General features: G+C 51.2%; 1 protein-coding gene across 9 annotated transcripts in view; it reads left to right on the top strand.

The window, feature by feature from the left end:
* The window catches only part of PAX5 (paired box 5), a 212,210-nt gene that overhangs the window by 57,730 nt on the left and 138,126 nt on the right, over positions 1-16,354 (top strand). For 8 of the 9 annotated variants that reach the window (XR_014824167.1, XM_003122019.7, XM_084990016.1 and 5 more), the window contains one exon: positions 8,015-8,190. Coding sequence is in view for 7 of the 9 variants with exons in the window: in XM_003122019.7 (XP_003122067.3) it covers positions 8,015-8,190 (176 nt within the window). In the remaining 2 variants the exon portion in view is untranslated. Of the gene's footprint in view, positions 1-8,014; positions 11,245-15,379; positions 15,442-16,354 lie in introns of those variants that run through there. The other variant, XR_014824178.1, reaches the window with a different exon arrangement.

Raw genomic sequence — 16,354 nt, 5'->3', positions numbered from 1 at the left:
AAAAATACTTTTGTGCTAAAAAATGCTACCGCCATCTGAGCCTTCAGGGAGCCGTAATCTTTTTGTTTGTGGAGGGCAACAGCCAGAATTACTGAAATGTGACACAGAGGCATGAACTCAGCAAATGGTGTTGGAAAAATGGCTCTGATAGACTTGCTCGACACAGAGTTGCTACAAACCTTCAATTTGTAGGAGTTCCGGTTGTGGCGCAGTGGTTAACAAATCCGACTAGGAACCATGAGGTTGCGGGTTCGATCCCTGGCCTTGTTCAGCGGGTTAAGGATTCGGCGTTGCTGTGAGCTGTGGTGTAGGTTGCAGATGTGGCTCGGATCCCGAGTTGTTGTGGCTGTGGTGTAGGCTGGCAGCTACGACTCTGATTAGACCCCTAGCTTGGGAACCTCCATATGCCACAGGAGTGGCCCTAGAAAAAGCAAAAAGACAAAACAAAAAATGAAAAACAAAAAACAACCTTTGGTTTGTAACACAATTATCTGGGAAGCTCAATAAAGCCAAGCACAATAAAATGAAGTATGCCTAGAATAATTCTAGATCCAGCTCATGTTTATTGAGCACTTATCATGTGCCAGGGACTATGCTAAGCATTTTACATATATCCTCATTCAGTTCTTTTGTCAGTCCTACATATCGTTATGTATGGTCCCATTATATGGAGGAGTAAACTGCAGATTAGAGAGGTTAAAGAAGTTTCTCAAATATCATAGGCCTATAAGAGACAGAGTGAGGATTTGAATCTGCCCACTGTGTTATGTCACATCCATCCTGATGCTCAGCTTCTCTCTAAGATGTGTTAAAAGGTGGGCAAATGCTTTGCCATGTGACCTTGCTGTGACCTTGAGCAGGTTATTTAAGTCTCTGCCAGCTTCCTCAGCTATAAAATGGGGATTCCAAGAGGGTTGACTTTACGGGATGGGTTGTGAGGGGTAAAAGTTCAGGATAATAGTGGTGGCCCATGCGACTTGCTAGGGAGACCCAAAAGATAGGGCAATTAATTTAGATTTTGGACCTCAGAGAAGGGGTGCTTTTAAGCTGAGTTTTGAGGGGCAGGGGTGAAGGGTGAGCCAGCAGAGGCAGCGGAACAAACAGTGGCATCAGGGACACTTGGGGATGCGACGTAGCCTGCTGGGATGGCGTTGGGAGGGGGTGACTGGAGGGGTGACCCTGATTGGGGGTGCAGGTCGTGGAGGCCTGGAAGGCTCGGGTTTTTTCCCGGGGGTAGCCTTGGAAATGTTTTCCTGGTGAAAATGATGATGACAGCAGCTCATGTTGTTTGGACACTAACTTTGGGCTAATTATGTCATAGGGATGATCTCAGTTCATCCTTAGAAAAGCCCCAGAGAGGGCCCTGCTTACCATGGTTCCCAGTTTACAGATGAGGAAAGCAAGGGCTTTGGTCTTGGTAGTTGACCTGAGGAATAAAGGGAAGTAGAGAGGGCTCTGGATCTGCAGGTAAGAGACTGAGTGACCTCAGTTACTCAACCTCTCTGAGCCACAGTTTTCTCATCCATAAAATCAGGTAAGAATATGCCCTTCGTGCAAATGTGCTGAGGATCACTGAAATTTAAGGATGCGAAAAATAGCTTGGCTTAGAGCCTGGCACGAAGCAGTGCTCCGTCCAACGTGAGATGGGGGGATTGGAGAACCTGTGTCCCCAACATCTGTCAATGTCCCTTCATTCTTCACTAGGGACAGATGATGTTCTCTTAGTCATGTGCAAGGCATTTTGCTGATATAGTCCCAGAACAAGTACCCTGGTCACCGTCACTCTCCTTTGATAATCCATAGTCATGTCAGCACCTCCTATGCTGAGAAATTTTGGAGCCACTGGAATTTCTCTCATCAAACTTTCATTACATCTGAAACAATTTCTTTTCTTTCTTTCTCTCTTCCTTCCTTGTCTTTTTAGGGCCATACCCATGTCATATGGAGGTTCCCAGGCTAGGGTTTGAATCAGAGCTGTAGCCCACCAACCTATGCCACAACCACAGCAATGGGGGATCCAAGCCACATCTGTGGCCTATACCACAGCTCACAGCAGCATCGGATCCTTAACCTACTCAGTGAGGCCAGGGATTGAACCTGCGACCTGTGGATGCTAGTCAGATTTGTTTCTCCTGAGCCACGATGGGAACTCCTGAAACAATTTCTTAAAGCTGCAAGTTAGCATAGTCTGAATTTGGTCGATCTCTGATTTATAGATTGCTTTAAGAATTAGCCCTGGCAGCCATCTGGGGAGACCAACCCCAAGCTCCCTGGACATGACCCAAGCTGGAAATGCCCTGGGTCATACCAGTTCAATGTTCCCAACCACGCTGGCAGATGACCCACCAAGACTTGGCTCGGTGCTCCACTTCCCTGGGGGAGTCAGGGCCGTGAGCATGGTGGGTGCCAGAGTCCAGAAGCAGCAGGCTGGCTGGAAGTCAGCCTCCTTGGAGCACTTCAGGCCAGACCGGGAGAGGATCTCAGAGCCTGGAGTAAGAGTGGGGCATGTTGTAGTCCGTAAAAGCAGTCATGGTGGGATCTGGGAGTTACTTTCACAATTTCAAAAAGATTAAGTGTAGGAGTTCCCATTGTGGCTCAGTGGTTAATGAACCCGACTAGTATCCATGAGGATGAAGGTTCTATCCTTGTCCTGGCTCAGTGGATTAAGGATCCGGCGTCGCCATGGGCTGTGGTGTAGGTCACAGGCGTGGCTTGGATCCCGCATGGTTGTGGCTGTGGCACAGGCTGGCGGCTTCAGCTCTGATTCGACCCCTAGCCTGGGAGCCTCCATATGCCACACATGCAGCCCTAAAAAGACCAAAAACAACAACAACAACAACAAAAGATTAAGGGTAAGTGTAGCCCAGTGAAGAAAAAAGGTTTCTCCTGTCTCTTACTTCCTCTTAGAATCTGCCCGATAGCCACCCTCTCCTCACACATCTATTCCTAAACCTAATATTAGTAAAGAGAATGGGACCCCCTGGGTAGGCTTGGCAAATTGTTTAGGGATAGCATGAATATTGGGGGGGGGGCAGTCCCCTACAAAGACTGTATAAACAGCCAAAATGGAAAAACAGATTAATGCTCCTTTAATGCTATTTAGTAGATAAAGTCTAGGTAGATTTTGGAGGAGAAAATGGTTAGAAATGACTGACTCAGCCTCTGTAGTTTATTGATGGGGCATCTGAGGCCCAGAAAGGGAAAGGAATTGTTGGGGCTCACACAGCAAGTAAGGGCAGAGCTGGGGCTAGAACCCAGGTCTGCTGGCTCCCAATCCTTTTCCCTCTGGGCCCTGCCACTGCCCTGCCGTGCTGAGGAGCAACTGTGAGGATAAAGGAGGCTGCATACGGGCTGCGGATTGGGCTGGGCTCTGTAGAGCAATGGGACTCTGAGAAAGGCCAGAGACTGACCCAGTAGCTCCAGCCTCCTTTCCTGGGCTCCAGGGTCTCTGGCTGGGGCTGCATCCCAAAGGCCATGATGCCAAAAGGAATTATGGAGATTCCTATTTGTTTTTATTTTTTTTCCTTTCAGTGAGCATCTGCACACATAAAGTACATGATGATTTTTAAAGAAGCAAACCAGAACTCTCTGAGAAAAATGCAAAACCCCTGAATCTGCTGTGCTCTGAAGAAAACGCAATGGGTTTATGATCTTTTAAGACACACAAGAGACAGCTTTCTCTTGACAGATGGGAATCTGAGGCTATTTCGCTTCCTCCCTCTTTGCGTGACCAGACCCGATTGTGTAAAGCTTTTAGCTTCAAAGCCCGGTTGTGAATAACATTGGTTTAACCTGAAATTTAAAGCCAGCATTTCTTTGCTCCCCGAGACAGAGCTTCCTGCCCCTTGCTCCCCTGAAGCTAGCTTCCAGAATGTTAATTCTACGAGCCATGGTTGACTAAGCCCAGCACCGGGTCTATTACATATTATTTGATTTCAAGTAGAAAAAAAGATTTAAAGATACCATGCCCCCTGTATACCTTTGTATTTTTGTCCATGTCTGTCCATATACTTAAACATACCATTCACATTGCAAGTTCAGATTTTTCTCCCTGGAATAAAATGGGTCTGAGTGTTTTTGGAGCCTGTCTCCTGGACCACATTCCCTAGTGAAGCCAGACAGCATCTTCTCAGATGATAAACGCTATGGAAGTTCCACTGGAGGCCTGGAGGTTCAGACCTGTTCTTGTGCAGGGGTGATTTTCTGGTGGTCATTTTTGTAACTGTCTCTTTACATATAATCTGTTTGCTTGGCTCATATTCACCTATTGTGTGTAGCACTCAGAGCTGGGTCAGCTGGGACCCTGGGCTCTGAGAACCTTTTTGTCAGAGTGCTTGTCTTAGTTGACACTGGCACCTTTATTTGTTTGATGATAATGATGATGATAATGCTTATAAGTAATTCTTTTTATTTTTTTATTTTTAATTAAAGTATAGTTGATTTACAGTGTTTAATTTCTGTTGTACAGCAAAGTGACCCAATCACATGGTTATTATTATTATTATTATTATTATTTTCTTTTAGGTTCTTTTTTTTTGTCTTTTTAGGGCTGCACCGCAGCATATGGAGGTTCCCAGGCAAGGGGTGGAATTGGAGCTGTAGCCACTGGCCTCCTCCACAGCCATAGCAATGCCAGATCCGAGCCGCATCTGCAACCTACATCACAGCTCACGGCAACGCCGGATCCTTAACCCACTGAGCAAGGCCAGGGATTGAACCTGTAACCTCATGGCTCCTAGTTGGATTCGCTTCTGCTGAGCCACAATGAGAACGCCAACATGATTATTTTTTACTTAATGTTTGCCTCTTCCGCTGGACATAGTTCCATGAGGACAGGGCTGGCCCCGCATTTGCTCATTGCTGTATGCCCCGTATTAGCCCAGTGCTTAGCCACTGAAATTGTTTGAGGGAGGAATGAACAAATGAATGAATGAATGAATGAGGTCAGATGGGAGGATCAGGACTTTGCAGACTAGACCTGCAGAGTGAAGATGGTATTAGGAATTTGTTTATTTATGGAATAAATATTCTCTGTGGAGGAGACAGAGATGAATTAACTGTGGGGTTCCCCCCCCCCCGTACCAAGGTAGCTAATAGTGCCATGTGAGAGTGAGGGGCCCAAGGGGCTTGGCTGCTAAGATAAGAGAGAAAGTGGTCAGATGGGGAAGTGACTGAAGTGGCATGAAGGAAGACATCCTGGAGGAGGCATCTTGCGTGCTCATGGTTAAAGTTTGTCCTGGGAACAGGGCACATGCCAATGAGGAATGATTTACCTTCCACATGGGCTCAGTGGGTCACCTGCGGCTGACAGGCTGACTCCATGCATCACCCTCAGATGCCTACAGATGCGAAATTCATCTTGCCAGTTCCCAATCTTTGCAAACCTTGGGAGCAGGGTTTAGAAAGCACAGCCTGGAGGTCCCTCGTGGCTTAGTGGGTTAAGGATATGGCATTGTCACTGCTGTGGCTTGGGTTCTACCCCTGGCCTGGGAACTTCCACATGCCATGGGTTCAGCCAAAAAAAGCACAGCTGGATCGAAAGGAACTAGTGATTCAGGCCCTGGGACTGAGAGATGAGGAGGGCGATTGTTCCCCCCACCTCTTCCCCACCGGCTCCCAGTGAGGCTCGGATTATCTCGGCAGCCTTCTGGCCTCCATGGCTGCCTGGCTGGACCCCTGCCTGCCTCTCCAGAGTCTCCTAGGGTCTCTTCCCCTCACTGCCCTGGTTCCTTTCATCTCCTCCTCTCCGGTGGTCCCCTCTGCCTGGCACACCCTCTCCATCCCACCCCCCATTTTGCCTGTTGACCTCTTGTCCTCTACTCTCAGTTGAAGCATGACTCTCCCTTGAAAGACGTCCCTGAATCCTCCCTGTGAGGTTGTTACATGTCGTATGAATATATTTCCAGGCGCGTTTCCGTCTTAGCAATGATCTCAGTCAGTAATCATGTCTGCTTGTGTGAGTACTTGACTCAAGTGGGCTGCCCTTACTGTTTTGGAAGGAAGGACTCATCCTGGTCATGACTGTATCCTGGTTTTTTTGGGTTTTTTTTGTTTTTTGTTTTTGTCTTTTCTAGGGCCACTCCCGCGGCACATGGAGGTTCCCAGGCTAGGGGTCTAATCAGAGCTGTAGCCGCTGGCCTACGCCAAAGCCACAGCAACGCACGATCCATGCCACGTCTGCAACCTACACCACAGCTCACGGCAACGCTGGATCCTTAACCTACTGAGTGAGGCCAGGGATCGAACCTGTAACCTCATGGTTCCTAGTTGGATTCGTTAACCACTGAATCACGATGGGAACTCCCAGAGAAAACTCTTTATCCGTATCTGTTAATGAATGAATAAATGACTATATGTTTAGGAGGGCCCCAGGCCTTTTTAAGGAAATGACAGACTTTCAGCATTTGGGCAAAGTGGCAGGTAGATTTCACCTCCCTCTGCATGACAGAAAATAGGTGGATGTGCTGGCTGAGTGGGAGCAGCTAGAGGGATCAGGGTTGGGGTGAATGCCTGGAGAGGTGGCTCTTCCCAGCCCGCGATCCTCCGCTCTACTTGGTGTCTAGGTCACCAAGACAGCCTGGACGGTTCCCCGGGCTGAGCCGGCGGGGCGCTGGCTGACTTTCAGAAGGCCAGAGCCGCTGGCCAGCCTTCTTTCTGGAAGACTCGGCCCAGGTCCCAGTGAGGCTGCCAGTGCTGGAGTTTATTTGGTGTCCTGAGGGGCTGAGCCTCCAAGGACCCCAGTGTGTGTGCTTGAGCTGGCATGTGTCTGAGCCTGAACTCCGTGCCAGGTCCTCCTCGGTGAGCAGATAGTGACCTTGCCCACAGGAGCCCTCGGCTGAGCTCTGTGAGCTTCCTCAGTGGAGGTGAAACTCTGCCTTTGCAGAGCTCTGAGCTGTGCAAAGAACCCAGCCCGTGACTCCCCTGGGAGAGGACCTCTGGGGGAGGGCTGCCTGGCTTCCAGCAGGAGATCACCTCCAGAGGCAGACATGGGGCGTGTCTGACGGGACAGACTGAGTAGGGGGAGAGGCAGGCAGGCACTGCCCAGCGGGGCTTACACACACACACACACACATTCTCAATGCATGCAAAGTCTTATTTTCTTCCTTTTTTACACAAGAAGTTGTATATTACACGTGCTGTACTGCATCTTGTTTATTTTGCACTTAGTAATGTATCCTGAAGATCTTTTCATATCAGTTCAGAGGGAGTGCTCGATCTTTTTTGCTGCTGCGCAATATTCTGCCATGTGAGCGCAATATAACTTATTTAACCAGCCCCTACAAATAAACTCTCGGTGTTATTTCCAGTCTTGTGCTACTAGAACCTTGTACATATATCACTTTCCATATGTGTAAGTCTGGCTGTAAAATACATTCCCAAAGTTGCAATTGCTCTATCAAAGGGAACTTGCATGTGTGATCTTGAGAGACTTTATCAAATTGTCCATCACGGGTGTGTGACCAGTAGGCTCCTACCAGCATCGTAGGAGAGCACCAGTTTCCCTACAGCCTTCCTAACACAGTGTTTTATTGGCTGGTCACCATGCTGTGGTGGCCAATGTCCTGAGTAAGAGCATCGGCTCTGGGACAAAACAGTACCTCCAAGAGGATCTTCAGTGCAGGAGAGGCTGTGGCACCTGGTGGTTAAGCCTCTGAGTCAACCTGAGCTCTAATCCTCAGGCAGATCAGTTCACCTCTCTAGGCTTCAGTTTTCTCCTCTGCAAAATGGGGAAATAATACCATCGACCTCAGGTTCATTGTGAGGATTAGACGCAGTGTTGCCTGCTTCAGGCAGGGCCTGGCAGGTGGCTTTGGGAAGCTGGCTCTGGCAACCCAGCAGCGTGACCTTGGCCAAAGACCCCACCCCATCGGAGCCCCCGTATGTGTTCTCTCTCATCAGGGAAGGACCTGGGCTTTTGGGTCTCTTGGGCCCTCTTCCCAATCCAGAGCCTGACATCTTTCCCCAGCAGCTTGCGTAACCCGCACTCACCCCTCCTCTCTCGTGCTCATCAAAGGTATTCAGGAGTCTCCTGTGCCGAATGGTCACTCACTGCCGGGCAGAGATTTCCTCCGGAAGCAGATGCGGGGAGACCTGTTCACACAGCAGCAGCTGGAGGTGCTGGACCGCGTGTTTGAGAGGCAGCACTACTCAGACATCTTCACCACCGCGGAGCCCATCAAGCCCGAGCAGGTATGCCCCACGACGCCCTGTCCCCCACACCTGCCACCTGTGTGCAGGCCTGGGTCACCCTCCTGAAGGCATCTGGCGGGGTATGGGTGAGAGCTCCGGCTTCTCTTCAGAGCCAAACCTGGCCAGGGGCAACCTCTTCCAAGGTCCAGTGTTTGGAGCTCCTGCGATTTCTTGCCCTTGTACTTTGTCTCTCAGCCCAGCAGAGCTGTGATGTGTCTGGCTGCGCTGCCACTGGGAGTGGTGGTGTCCTTTCCCAGGGCTCTTGGCACAGGGCGGTGTAATGATCTTCTGGGCCACTTGAGGTGGTCTCGGGTCATTATCCTGTCAGTCAGGGTGCAGATGGAAATGTGCATCACCGTTTGGCCATAAACCATGCTAGGATGGCACTGGCGTGTCCCCACTGTCAGCCCTCTTGTCACGTTGTCCTGTCATGCTTTTAGAACTGAATGCAAGAGTTTGGAAATGGAGAAATGTCTCACTGGACAAACTCACAGCTGGGTCTTTTGCAAGAGAGGGAAGGAAGCAGGGTGACCCCTGGCAGAGCAGCCCCCTGCTCTAACCTGGGCCAGGAATAGTCTCTACCTGTGGTTGCAGAGGTAGAACCAGAAAGGCTCTGCCCAGTGAGAGGCTCTTAGGGCCTGGATAAGGTCCTCCAAGTACCAGATTCAATTCAGGAGACTGTTTCTGGTGGCCCGTCTGTGACAGGCCCTGGGCTGGGGACTCACAGGCACAGACAACTCAGACTTGGGTCCTGCCGGCCAAGAGCACCCATCTGGTGGGTGAGTCGCAGAGGCCTAGGAGCAGTGACTCTCCCAGCACTTGCTGACTGTTTCTGGTGGTGAGGACTGGCCTCGCTGAGCTTCCTCTACAGGTTAATTAGATGATGCTTCTGTTTTCCAAGAGCCACTCAGAACAATATAGGCTCCTTGCATAGGCTCTTGCGGAGAAAATAGGTGCTGGAGGGGACTTTGGGTGGGGACGAATGAGCCAGGCCACTGTCCTGTGACAGTCTGGCTGTCTCTGTGCACTTCCTAGGAGGGCTCTCACAGACCATCTAGCCACTTTGTTTCCGATGAGGCCCAGAGAGGCAAAGAGACTTGCTTAAGGCCACCCAGCAAGTCGCGTATTCACTTAACAAACACTGATGTGTGTTTACTCTGCGCCAGGCATGGAGCCAGGCACTAGGTACACGCGTGGACAAGGCAGGCTTGGACCTGCCCTCAGGGAGCCTACAGATGTGTGCAAGAAGCCCAGTAAGGAAGGATTACTGAAAGGGTCGTGGGTTACAGATGTGCTAGGTACCAAGGAGGGGATGTCTGAGGTTCTCTGGAGAGAAGAGATGCTGAGCCAGCCCAGAGGCCACAGTGGCCTCCTGGGGGAAGAACACTTAGGCTGAGCCCTGAAGGGATGTGGGGGGAGACTGTGCCTGACAGAGGGAATAGCGAGTGCAGAGGCTCCGAGGTCAGAGGGAGGGTGTCAGGAGTGAAGCTGGGCTTCAGGGAGTGTGCAGGGGAGGGTGGAGGTGGGTGCTAGAAGTGGGGCCTGGTCTTGGAGCCTGTGCCTAGGATTTTGGTCTTTCTTCTGCAAGTCGAGTGATGCCTCCTTCTGGGCATGCTGGTCACGTGTGCTGGCCAGAACTGACCTTGCACACGCCAGATCCTGGACTTTAGGGAGAAGGTTCTGTTTCCATCACAGCCAGCCTCTCCCATGGCTCAGAGCCCTTCAGAGAGACGGCTGCAGCCATGTTCCATCTGACCCAGGAGAAAGAAGAGGGACTCAACCTGAAATCTTCCTTGGGAGAAAAGTTAGCTTCTAACCTTTGGCATTATTACATAATTTTAAAGCCAGCGGGACTCCAGAGGCAAGCTATCAACTCCCTCATCTTTTTAGAGGCCCAGAGAGGGGACAGAGTTTTTGAGGTCACCCAGCAAGCAAGGGCCAGACCTCTGCACGAAACCTCTGGCATTGCTATTAAACCCTTGTATACTCAATTCAGACATGAAGTATAGGGACTATTGTTCCCTCTGTATTTCACGGGATTCTCATGGAAACTCAGAATCTAATCATAGTTCCTTTAGCTTGAATCTCCCTGGAAGACTGGGCGGGCTCTAGGGCTTCATACTTGGGAGGGGTCTGTCCATGGGTCCATTCCCTCATTCGCTCAGCTGCCTATACGATCATTTATCCAGCATATTTCTTGCACCTTGACTGTGAGCTTGGCACAATGCCTGGCACCCAGGGGAAGTAGGATGGGATGCATCAGGCATCAGGTCTGCCCGTGGCATCACAGGGCCAGTGTGACATGGATTCAGAACCTGCAAGGTGAGGGCGGAGGTTCCGTGGACCTGATGAATGGAGATGCTGGGAGCACGGGGAGGATGTTACAGAGGAAGCCACACTGGGGGGTGGGGGGTGCGGGGGGCAGATCAATAGGTCCATGTGGAGGTGGGCCTCGGGGGAGGAGATCTGAATCACAACCTCCGAGGGCTCTGTTTCGGGCAGTCTGACTATGCAGTGTCCTTCAGAATGACGCGGACACGCCGTGGACCAGTCCCCGACTGTGTGGGCTCTGAGGCTGGCCTGCCGACGGGATAATGACTGACTCAGTGCTTTCTGGTTAATCTGCTTCACCTCCTCGTAATGTGCCGTAATGAGGAGAGATGGGAGGTGAGGCCGCGGGGCTGCCGGGCACACACACGGGCACTGGACTATGAATGACATACCCTCGCTCCCCACTCCCAATCACTTTGGACAAATGACGGCCGAACAAGGGCCCCGCAGACTGGGAAGGGCTGCGAGTCAAGGGTACAGGTTCCTTGAGCCCCTCACGTCCCCTGGTGGCCTTGCCGTGCGAGCCCCTGAGCCCACGGAGGTGGTGCCAGGAAGGGGCCCGGAGCTCTGGCTGTTGAGGTTGGTCCCTCTTCCCTCTGTGAGCAGATCTGCTCTCCATGGTCGAGTGGCAGCTTTGGGGAAGGATGAACCTTTATTGGCCTTGCTGTTGAGGCATTTTTTTTTTTTTTTTTTTTGTCTTTTGTCCTTTTTAGGGCTGCTCCCGTGGCATATGGAGGTTCCCAGGCTAGGGGTCCAATCGGAGCTGTAGCCGCCAGCCTATGCCAGATCCACAGCAACGCCAGATCTGAGCTGCGTCTGCGACCTACACCACAGCTCACGGCAACGCCAGATCCTTAGCCCACTGAGAGAGGCCAGGAATCGAACCCGCAACCTCATGGTTCCTAGTTGGTTTCATTTCCACTGCGCCACAACAGGAACTCCACGTTGAGGCATTTTGACTTGAGTCTGGCTTCTGCCCCACTGGGCAAGCTTCAGTTTTTTTTGGACTTCAGTTTCCATAGCTGAGACAGTAGGTATTGTGACTTTGACAACAAAAACAGCACAGCAGCCTAACAATAGTGGCCGTGGTCTTCCTCAGCTGTGAGCGACCCTCTGCAGTTTTTATAGATCGTCCACATCCATCCTCTCTTCAGGTTCTCTATGTAAATGCCTGCTACACCACAGGCCAGGCAAGATTTGTGAGTCCCGTTTTACACCCTGAAACATTTTTTCCAGACTGTTCACCCCATTTCCCTGAGACATCTGCAGATCTGGACTCTGACCTCAGGATATTTTGTCCATCTTATGTCAGATGGTTACTCTGGCCTCCATGTTCCCAAACAATTCTAGAAGCCAGTTTTCTGGCTGGCTGGTTTTTATTATTCTTTTTTTTTTTTTTTGGTTTTCAAGGCCGCACCCATGGCACATGGAGGCTCCCAGGCTAGGGGTTGAATAGGAGCTACAGCTGCTGGCCTAGCCAGAGCCACAGCGATGTGGGATCCAAGCCGCATCTGCGGCCTACACCCTAGCTCATGGCAACGCCTGATCCGTAGCCCACTGAGCGAGGCCAGGGATTGAACCTGCAACCTCACGATTCCTAGTCAGATTCGTTTCTGCTGCGCCACAACGGGAACTGCCCTGACTGGCTGGTTTTTAGAACTGGCCTTTTGCAGCTAGGGGTGGCTAGTCATCATTCTAGAATCTTCAGTCTTGCCATAGGCTTGGGGGTGGGTTGGGGGGGGTGTCAAATCCTCCTTACTCATCCCACCTGACTATCCAGGGGAAGATCATTCCTCTTCAGGGCTAGGCTGAGATCCTGCCTGTCACAGCCACTCTCACCTGGCTGCCTTCTGCTGCCAAGAGCTGCCCTGGGTGGGTGGGCCCAGGCTTCTCCCTTTTATATGGGAACTTAGTAAACCCTTGTCCCTGGATGGAAGGGGTTAAGGTACACACACTCCTGGGGCAATGAAACACTTCCTTTTCAAAATGGTTATTGAAAAAGCAATTCTGTTTTCCCTACATGTGGAGTGAGTAAAAATCACTTTGGAAGAGAGAGAGAGAGGAGAGAGAGAAAAAAATAACAATCATGGGTGGTGTGTGTGCGTGTGTGTTTCGAACAGCGGAATCTGTTTCAGTAAAACTCGCATTGACGCTGTCGTGGGCGCTGCGCTCCTGGCGGGAGCTGGTCCCTCCTCAGGCAGGAGGGCTGCCACCGAGCACAGCCTGCCGTATTTACTCTCGGCAGACTATTAACCAACACCAGGCTATTAATCTGGCTTTTGAGCCTTCACTAAAGCCCATAAAAGCTCACAGTTGTCAAATGGAGTTCATTTTAATTTCCTTTCAATCACAGTAAATTATTCAGGTGATAAATCAGCTGGAGCAGCCTCCTGGCTGTAATAGAAACCCTAATTCCTGGCTAATTATCCAGCCCATTGCTGCCAACAGATCAATACGGGCGCAAAATGGAACAGGGCCCAGGGCCCTCCCTCCCATTGGGCCAGAGACAGAAAGACAGCTGGGGAAGGGGGACGTGCTGTTGACCTCCTAGGAAGTTCAAAGGTCATGGGGGGTTAAACTGGGAGAAGGCCTGTCCCTTGTCTAACAGAGAAGCCACCAGAAATGCCTGCTACTCCCATAAGCTGCTTTGCCCTCTGCACGGTAGCATTTTTGTGGCTGCTTCTGTGGATGTCCTCCTCTAGCGAAGGGGCTGGTTTGTGTTTCTGAGCATGATTGAGTTCGGTCATCAGAGAGGGCCTGAATGCTCCCTGAGTCAGAAAAAGGGCTGGGGACTGTGGGAAAAAAGATGAGGTGCCAGGCATGCTTCCTTTCTTCAGGGGGACTCTGGGAAGAGAGCAGGTAGGGAGCAAAGAGGGTGAGCAGACAGGTGTGCCAGGCTGAGAATGGGGGAAGGCTTCCTGGAGGAGGTGTCAGTGCTGTGCCTTGAGGGATGGGCAGAATCCAGCTCTGTGGCGATGGTAGAGAGTTGGCTGGAGAGGGCATTCTAAGCAGAAGGAACAGCATGGATGAAGGCCCAGAGGAACCTGAGTATGGCAGGGAACTCCAGGCTGGTCCAGGTGGTTGGCATAGGGACGGAGTGATGGAAAGTCAGGCCGGAGAAGCAGGAGGGAGCGGACCTAAACCTCAGAGGGCTGGGATGAGGAGTAAGGAGGTTTGGCTTTTGTTTTGGGGGCAGTGTGCCCCAGTGAGCCCTGAGTCTGTGGCCTGGACTAGTCTGCTCACCTGGAAGCACCCATCAGTGGGCCTCCTGCCTCTTCCTCTGCTGCCACTGCTGGATCTCTCTTCCTGAAGCTCATTCCACATTAGAGCCCCTCGTGGTTTCTCTCTGCTTAACACCCCAACCCCAGCTCTTTGTTTTCATCACCACCCTTCAATGTCCCTGTGGCACCACCCTTCACTGTCCCCATGGCCCTCCTGTTGCCTACAGGATGCTCTGGCTGTGGCCAGGCCTGGCTTCTCACTGCTCGTCACAAGCTGGGCTCCTCTGGTCTGATGGAGGCCAGGGATGCTGGGCTGGCATGTGCATGCGTGTGTGTGTGTGTGTGTGTGTGTGTGTGTGTGCATGTACGCACGAGCAGGGAACCCCAGGGATAGCTCTGAGCATGCAGGGTGGTAGGGACTGTAGTTATTGTCTTTCTTAATGTGGTTGTTTCCACTCCAAACTCCTGCTCATAGTTTCCCTGCATGGCACCTTGTTTCAGTATGTTTCTTTTCTTTCCTTCCTTCTTTTCTTTTCTTTTTTGCTTTTTAGGGCCATACCTGCAGCCTATGGACGTTTCCAGGCTAGGGGGCCAGTCGGAGCTACAGCTGCCAGGCTATACCACAGCCCCAGCCATATTGGATCCCAGCCACTCCTGCAACCTTCACCGTTGCTCACGGCAATGCTGGCTTAACCCACTGAGCGGGGCCAGGGATCGAACCTGCATCCTTATGGATACTAGTGGGGTTTATTACCACTGAGCCATAATGGGAACTCCTGTTTCAGTGTATTTCTAAATTTGTGCTCTCTGGGCCCAGCAGAAGTCCTGCCTGCCCTGGGAGAACTTCACTGACCCACTGACTTGCCTCTGCTCTGAGCTCATAAATGCACAGGGTTCTAATTACTGTAGTGACTCTTGTAGCGACTGTGTATTCCTTGCTTACCATGGGCCTGGCTATGCTCTGAGGAGAACCCTCCCAACCCCATCTCATCACAGAGTCACAAAACTCCTATTGCAGCCAGGACAGCTGAGGCTTGGTGACATCAGCACAATGACTCAGCCACAGGGACAAAGTAAATGTGCAACCAAGTTGGAGGTCAGGTCCCCGGCTCCAGAGTCCAGGCTGGTAGCCACCGAGCTACCCCGGCTCCAGCACAACCAGGCTGCCTATTGATTCTTCCAGGTGAGCATGTGTTCTGGAGACACAGCCTGGGAGTCCAGCCTACTCACCCTGGGAGCTGAGCATGAATTAGGAAGTGCTGGCCCCGTGAACCAATGTGGCCTCTGGAGGTGTGAGCCAAAGTCAGGGCAATGACTCTCTCCTTCTCCTGAGCTAGTTCTGTTCCTCTAACCCTGCCCCGCCCCTCACAGGGCTGTGCTCAGGGCTAGGCTCCTCCACTGCAGACAAAGCAGAGTTTGTTCAGGAGATGTGATTAATGGAGTTCCTGTCATGGCTCAGTGGTTAACGAACCTGATTAGCATCCATGAGGATGTGGGGTTTGATCCCTGGCCTTGCTCAGTGGGTTAAGGATCTGGCGTTGCTGTGAGCGGTGGTGTAGGTTGTACATGCTGCTTGGATCCCACGTTGCCGTGGCTGCGGTGTAGGCAGGCGGCTACAACTCCGATTTGACCCCTAGCCTGGGAACTTCCAAATGCTGCTGGTGTGCCCTAAAAGACCAAAAAAAAAAAAAAAAAAAAAGAGGATGGTGATTAAGATTTCTCCTAGGAGGAATCACTGGAGACATGGGACTTGGGGGTGTGAGCAGGGAAGGAGACAGGCCAAGGGAACTTTCTAATAGCGGACCGCCTTGTGAAGTAGTGAGCCTCCCATCACTGGAGGCATTTAAGGAGAATCTTAAATTCATAAATGCTATATTAGAAGTTTAAGAATCCACTGAGGGCTTGATTAGCTAAAAGTCAAGGTCCTTTCAACCTGAAAGAATGATTCTTAGGTAAGAATAGAGAGAAAGTCTGATGGGATGAGGGGAAGGGAGAGAAGAGACAATAAAGGGAGAAGACCTTTTATGCTACAGTGTGGCCGGAGGCTGAAGGGCAGTTCCCCACAGAGATCCTCACTGGGGTAGGCAGAAAGGCCTGGGTCACAGGGGTTGGGACTCCAAGCAGCAAAGGGCTGGAGTCTGCAAGGTCTTGGTAGGCCAATGATGAGTCCAGCTCTTCTAGTACATAGATCAGGGCCGGGGTTTCTGATGAAGACATGAGTGCCAGAAGTATGGATACAGGAAGTCTGGCAATGGCTGCTGCCAGCTTCACTGCCCACACGCAGTACCTGGCATCCTTTGCCTGGGAGTTCAGGGCCAGACCCAGAGAGGGTAGAGAGTGGAGAGGAGAATTAAACAGAATCAAGTCCTTCCAACAAATGTTGTAGCCTGCAGGAGGCTGACAGAATATGATGCATAATTGAAGAGAAAGGAATTACTAATTAAAAAAACTCCACAACCGGAGTTCCGGTCCTGGAGGAGTGGAAACGAATGCAACTAGGAACCATGAGGTTGTGGGTTTGATCCCTGGCCTTGTTCAGTGGATTAAGGATCCGGCATTGCTGTGAGGTGTGGTGTAGGTCGCAGACATGGCTTGGATCCTGTGTGGCTGTG

Source organism: Sus scrofa, chromosome 1, assembly GCF_054392235.1.
Source record: "Sus scrofa isolate SSC_HxYL_T2T_F1_AM1 chromosome 1, Sscrofa_HxYL_maternal_Yorkshire_Landrace_v2.0, whole genome shotgun sequence".
Lineage (NCBI taxonomy): Eukaryota > Metazoa > Chordata > Mammalia > Artiodactyla > Suidae > Sus > Sus scrofa.
Note: the sequence above shows the minus strand (reverse complement) of the source record. Positions and strands in the feature narration are given on the sequence as shown.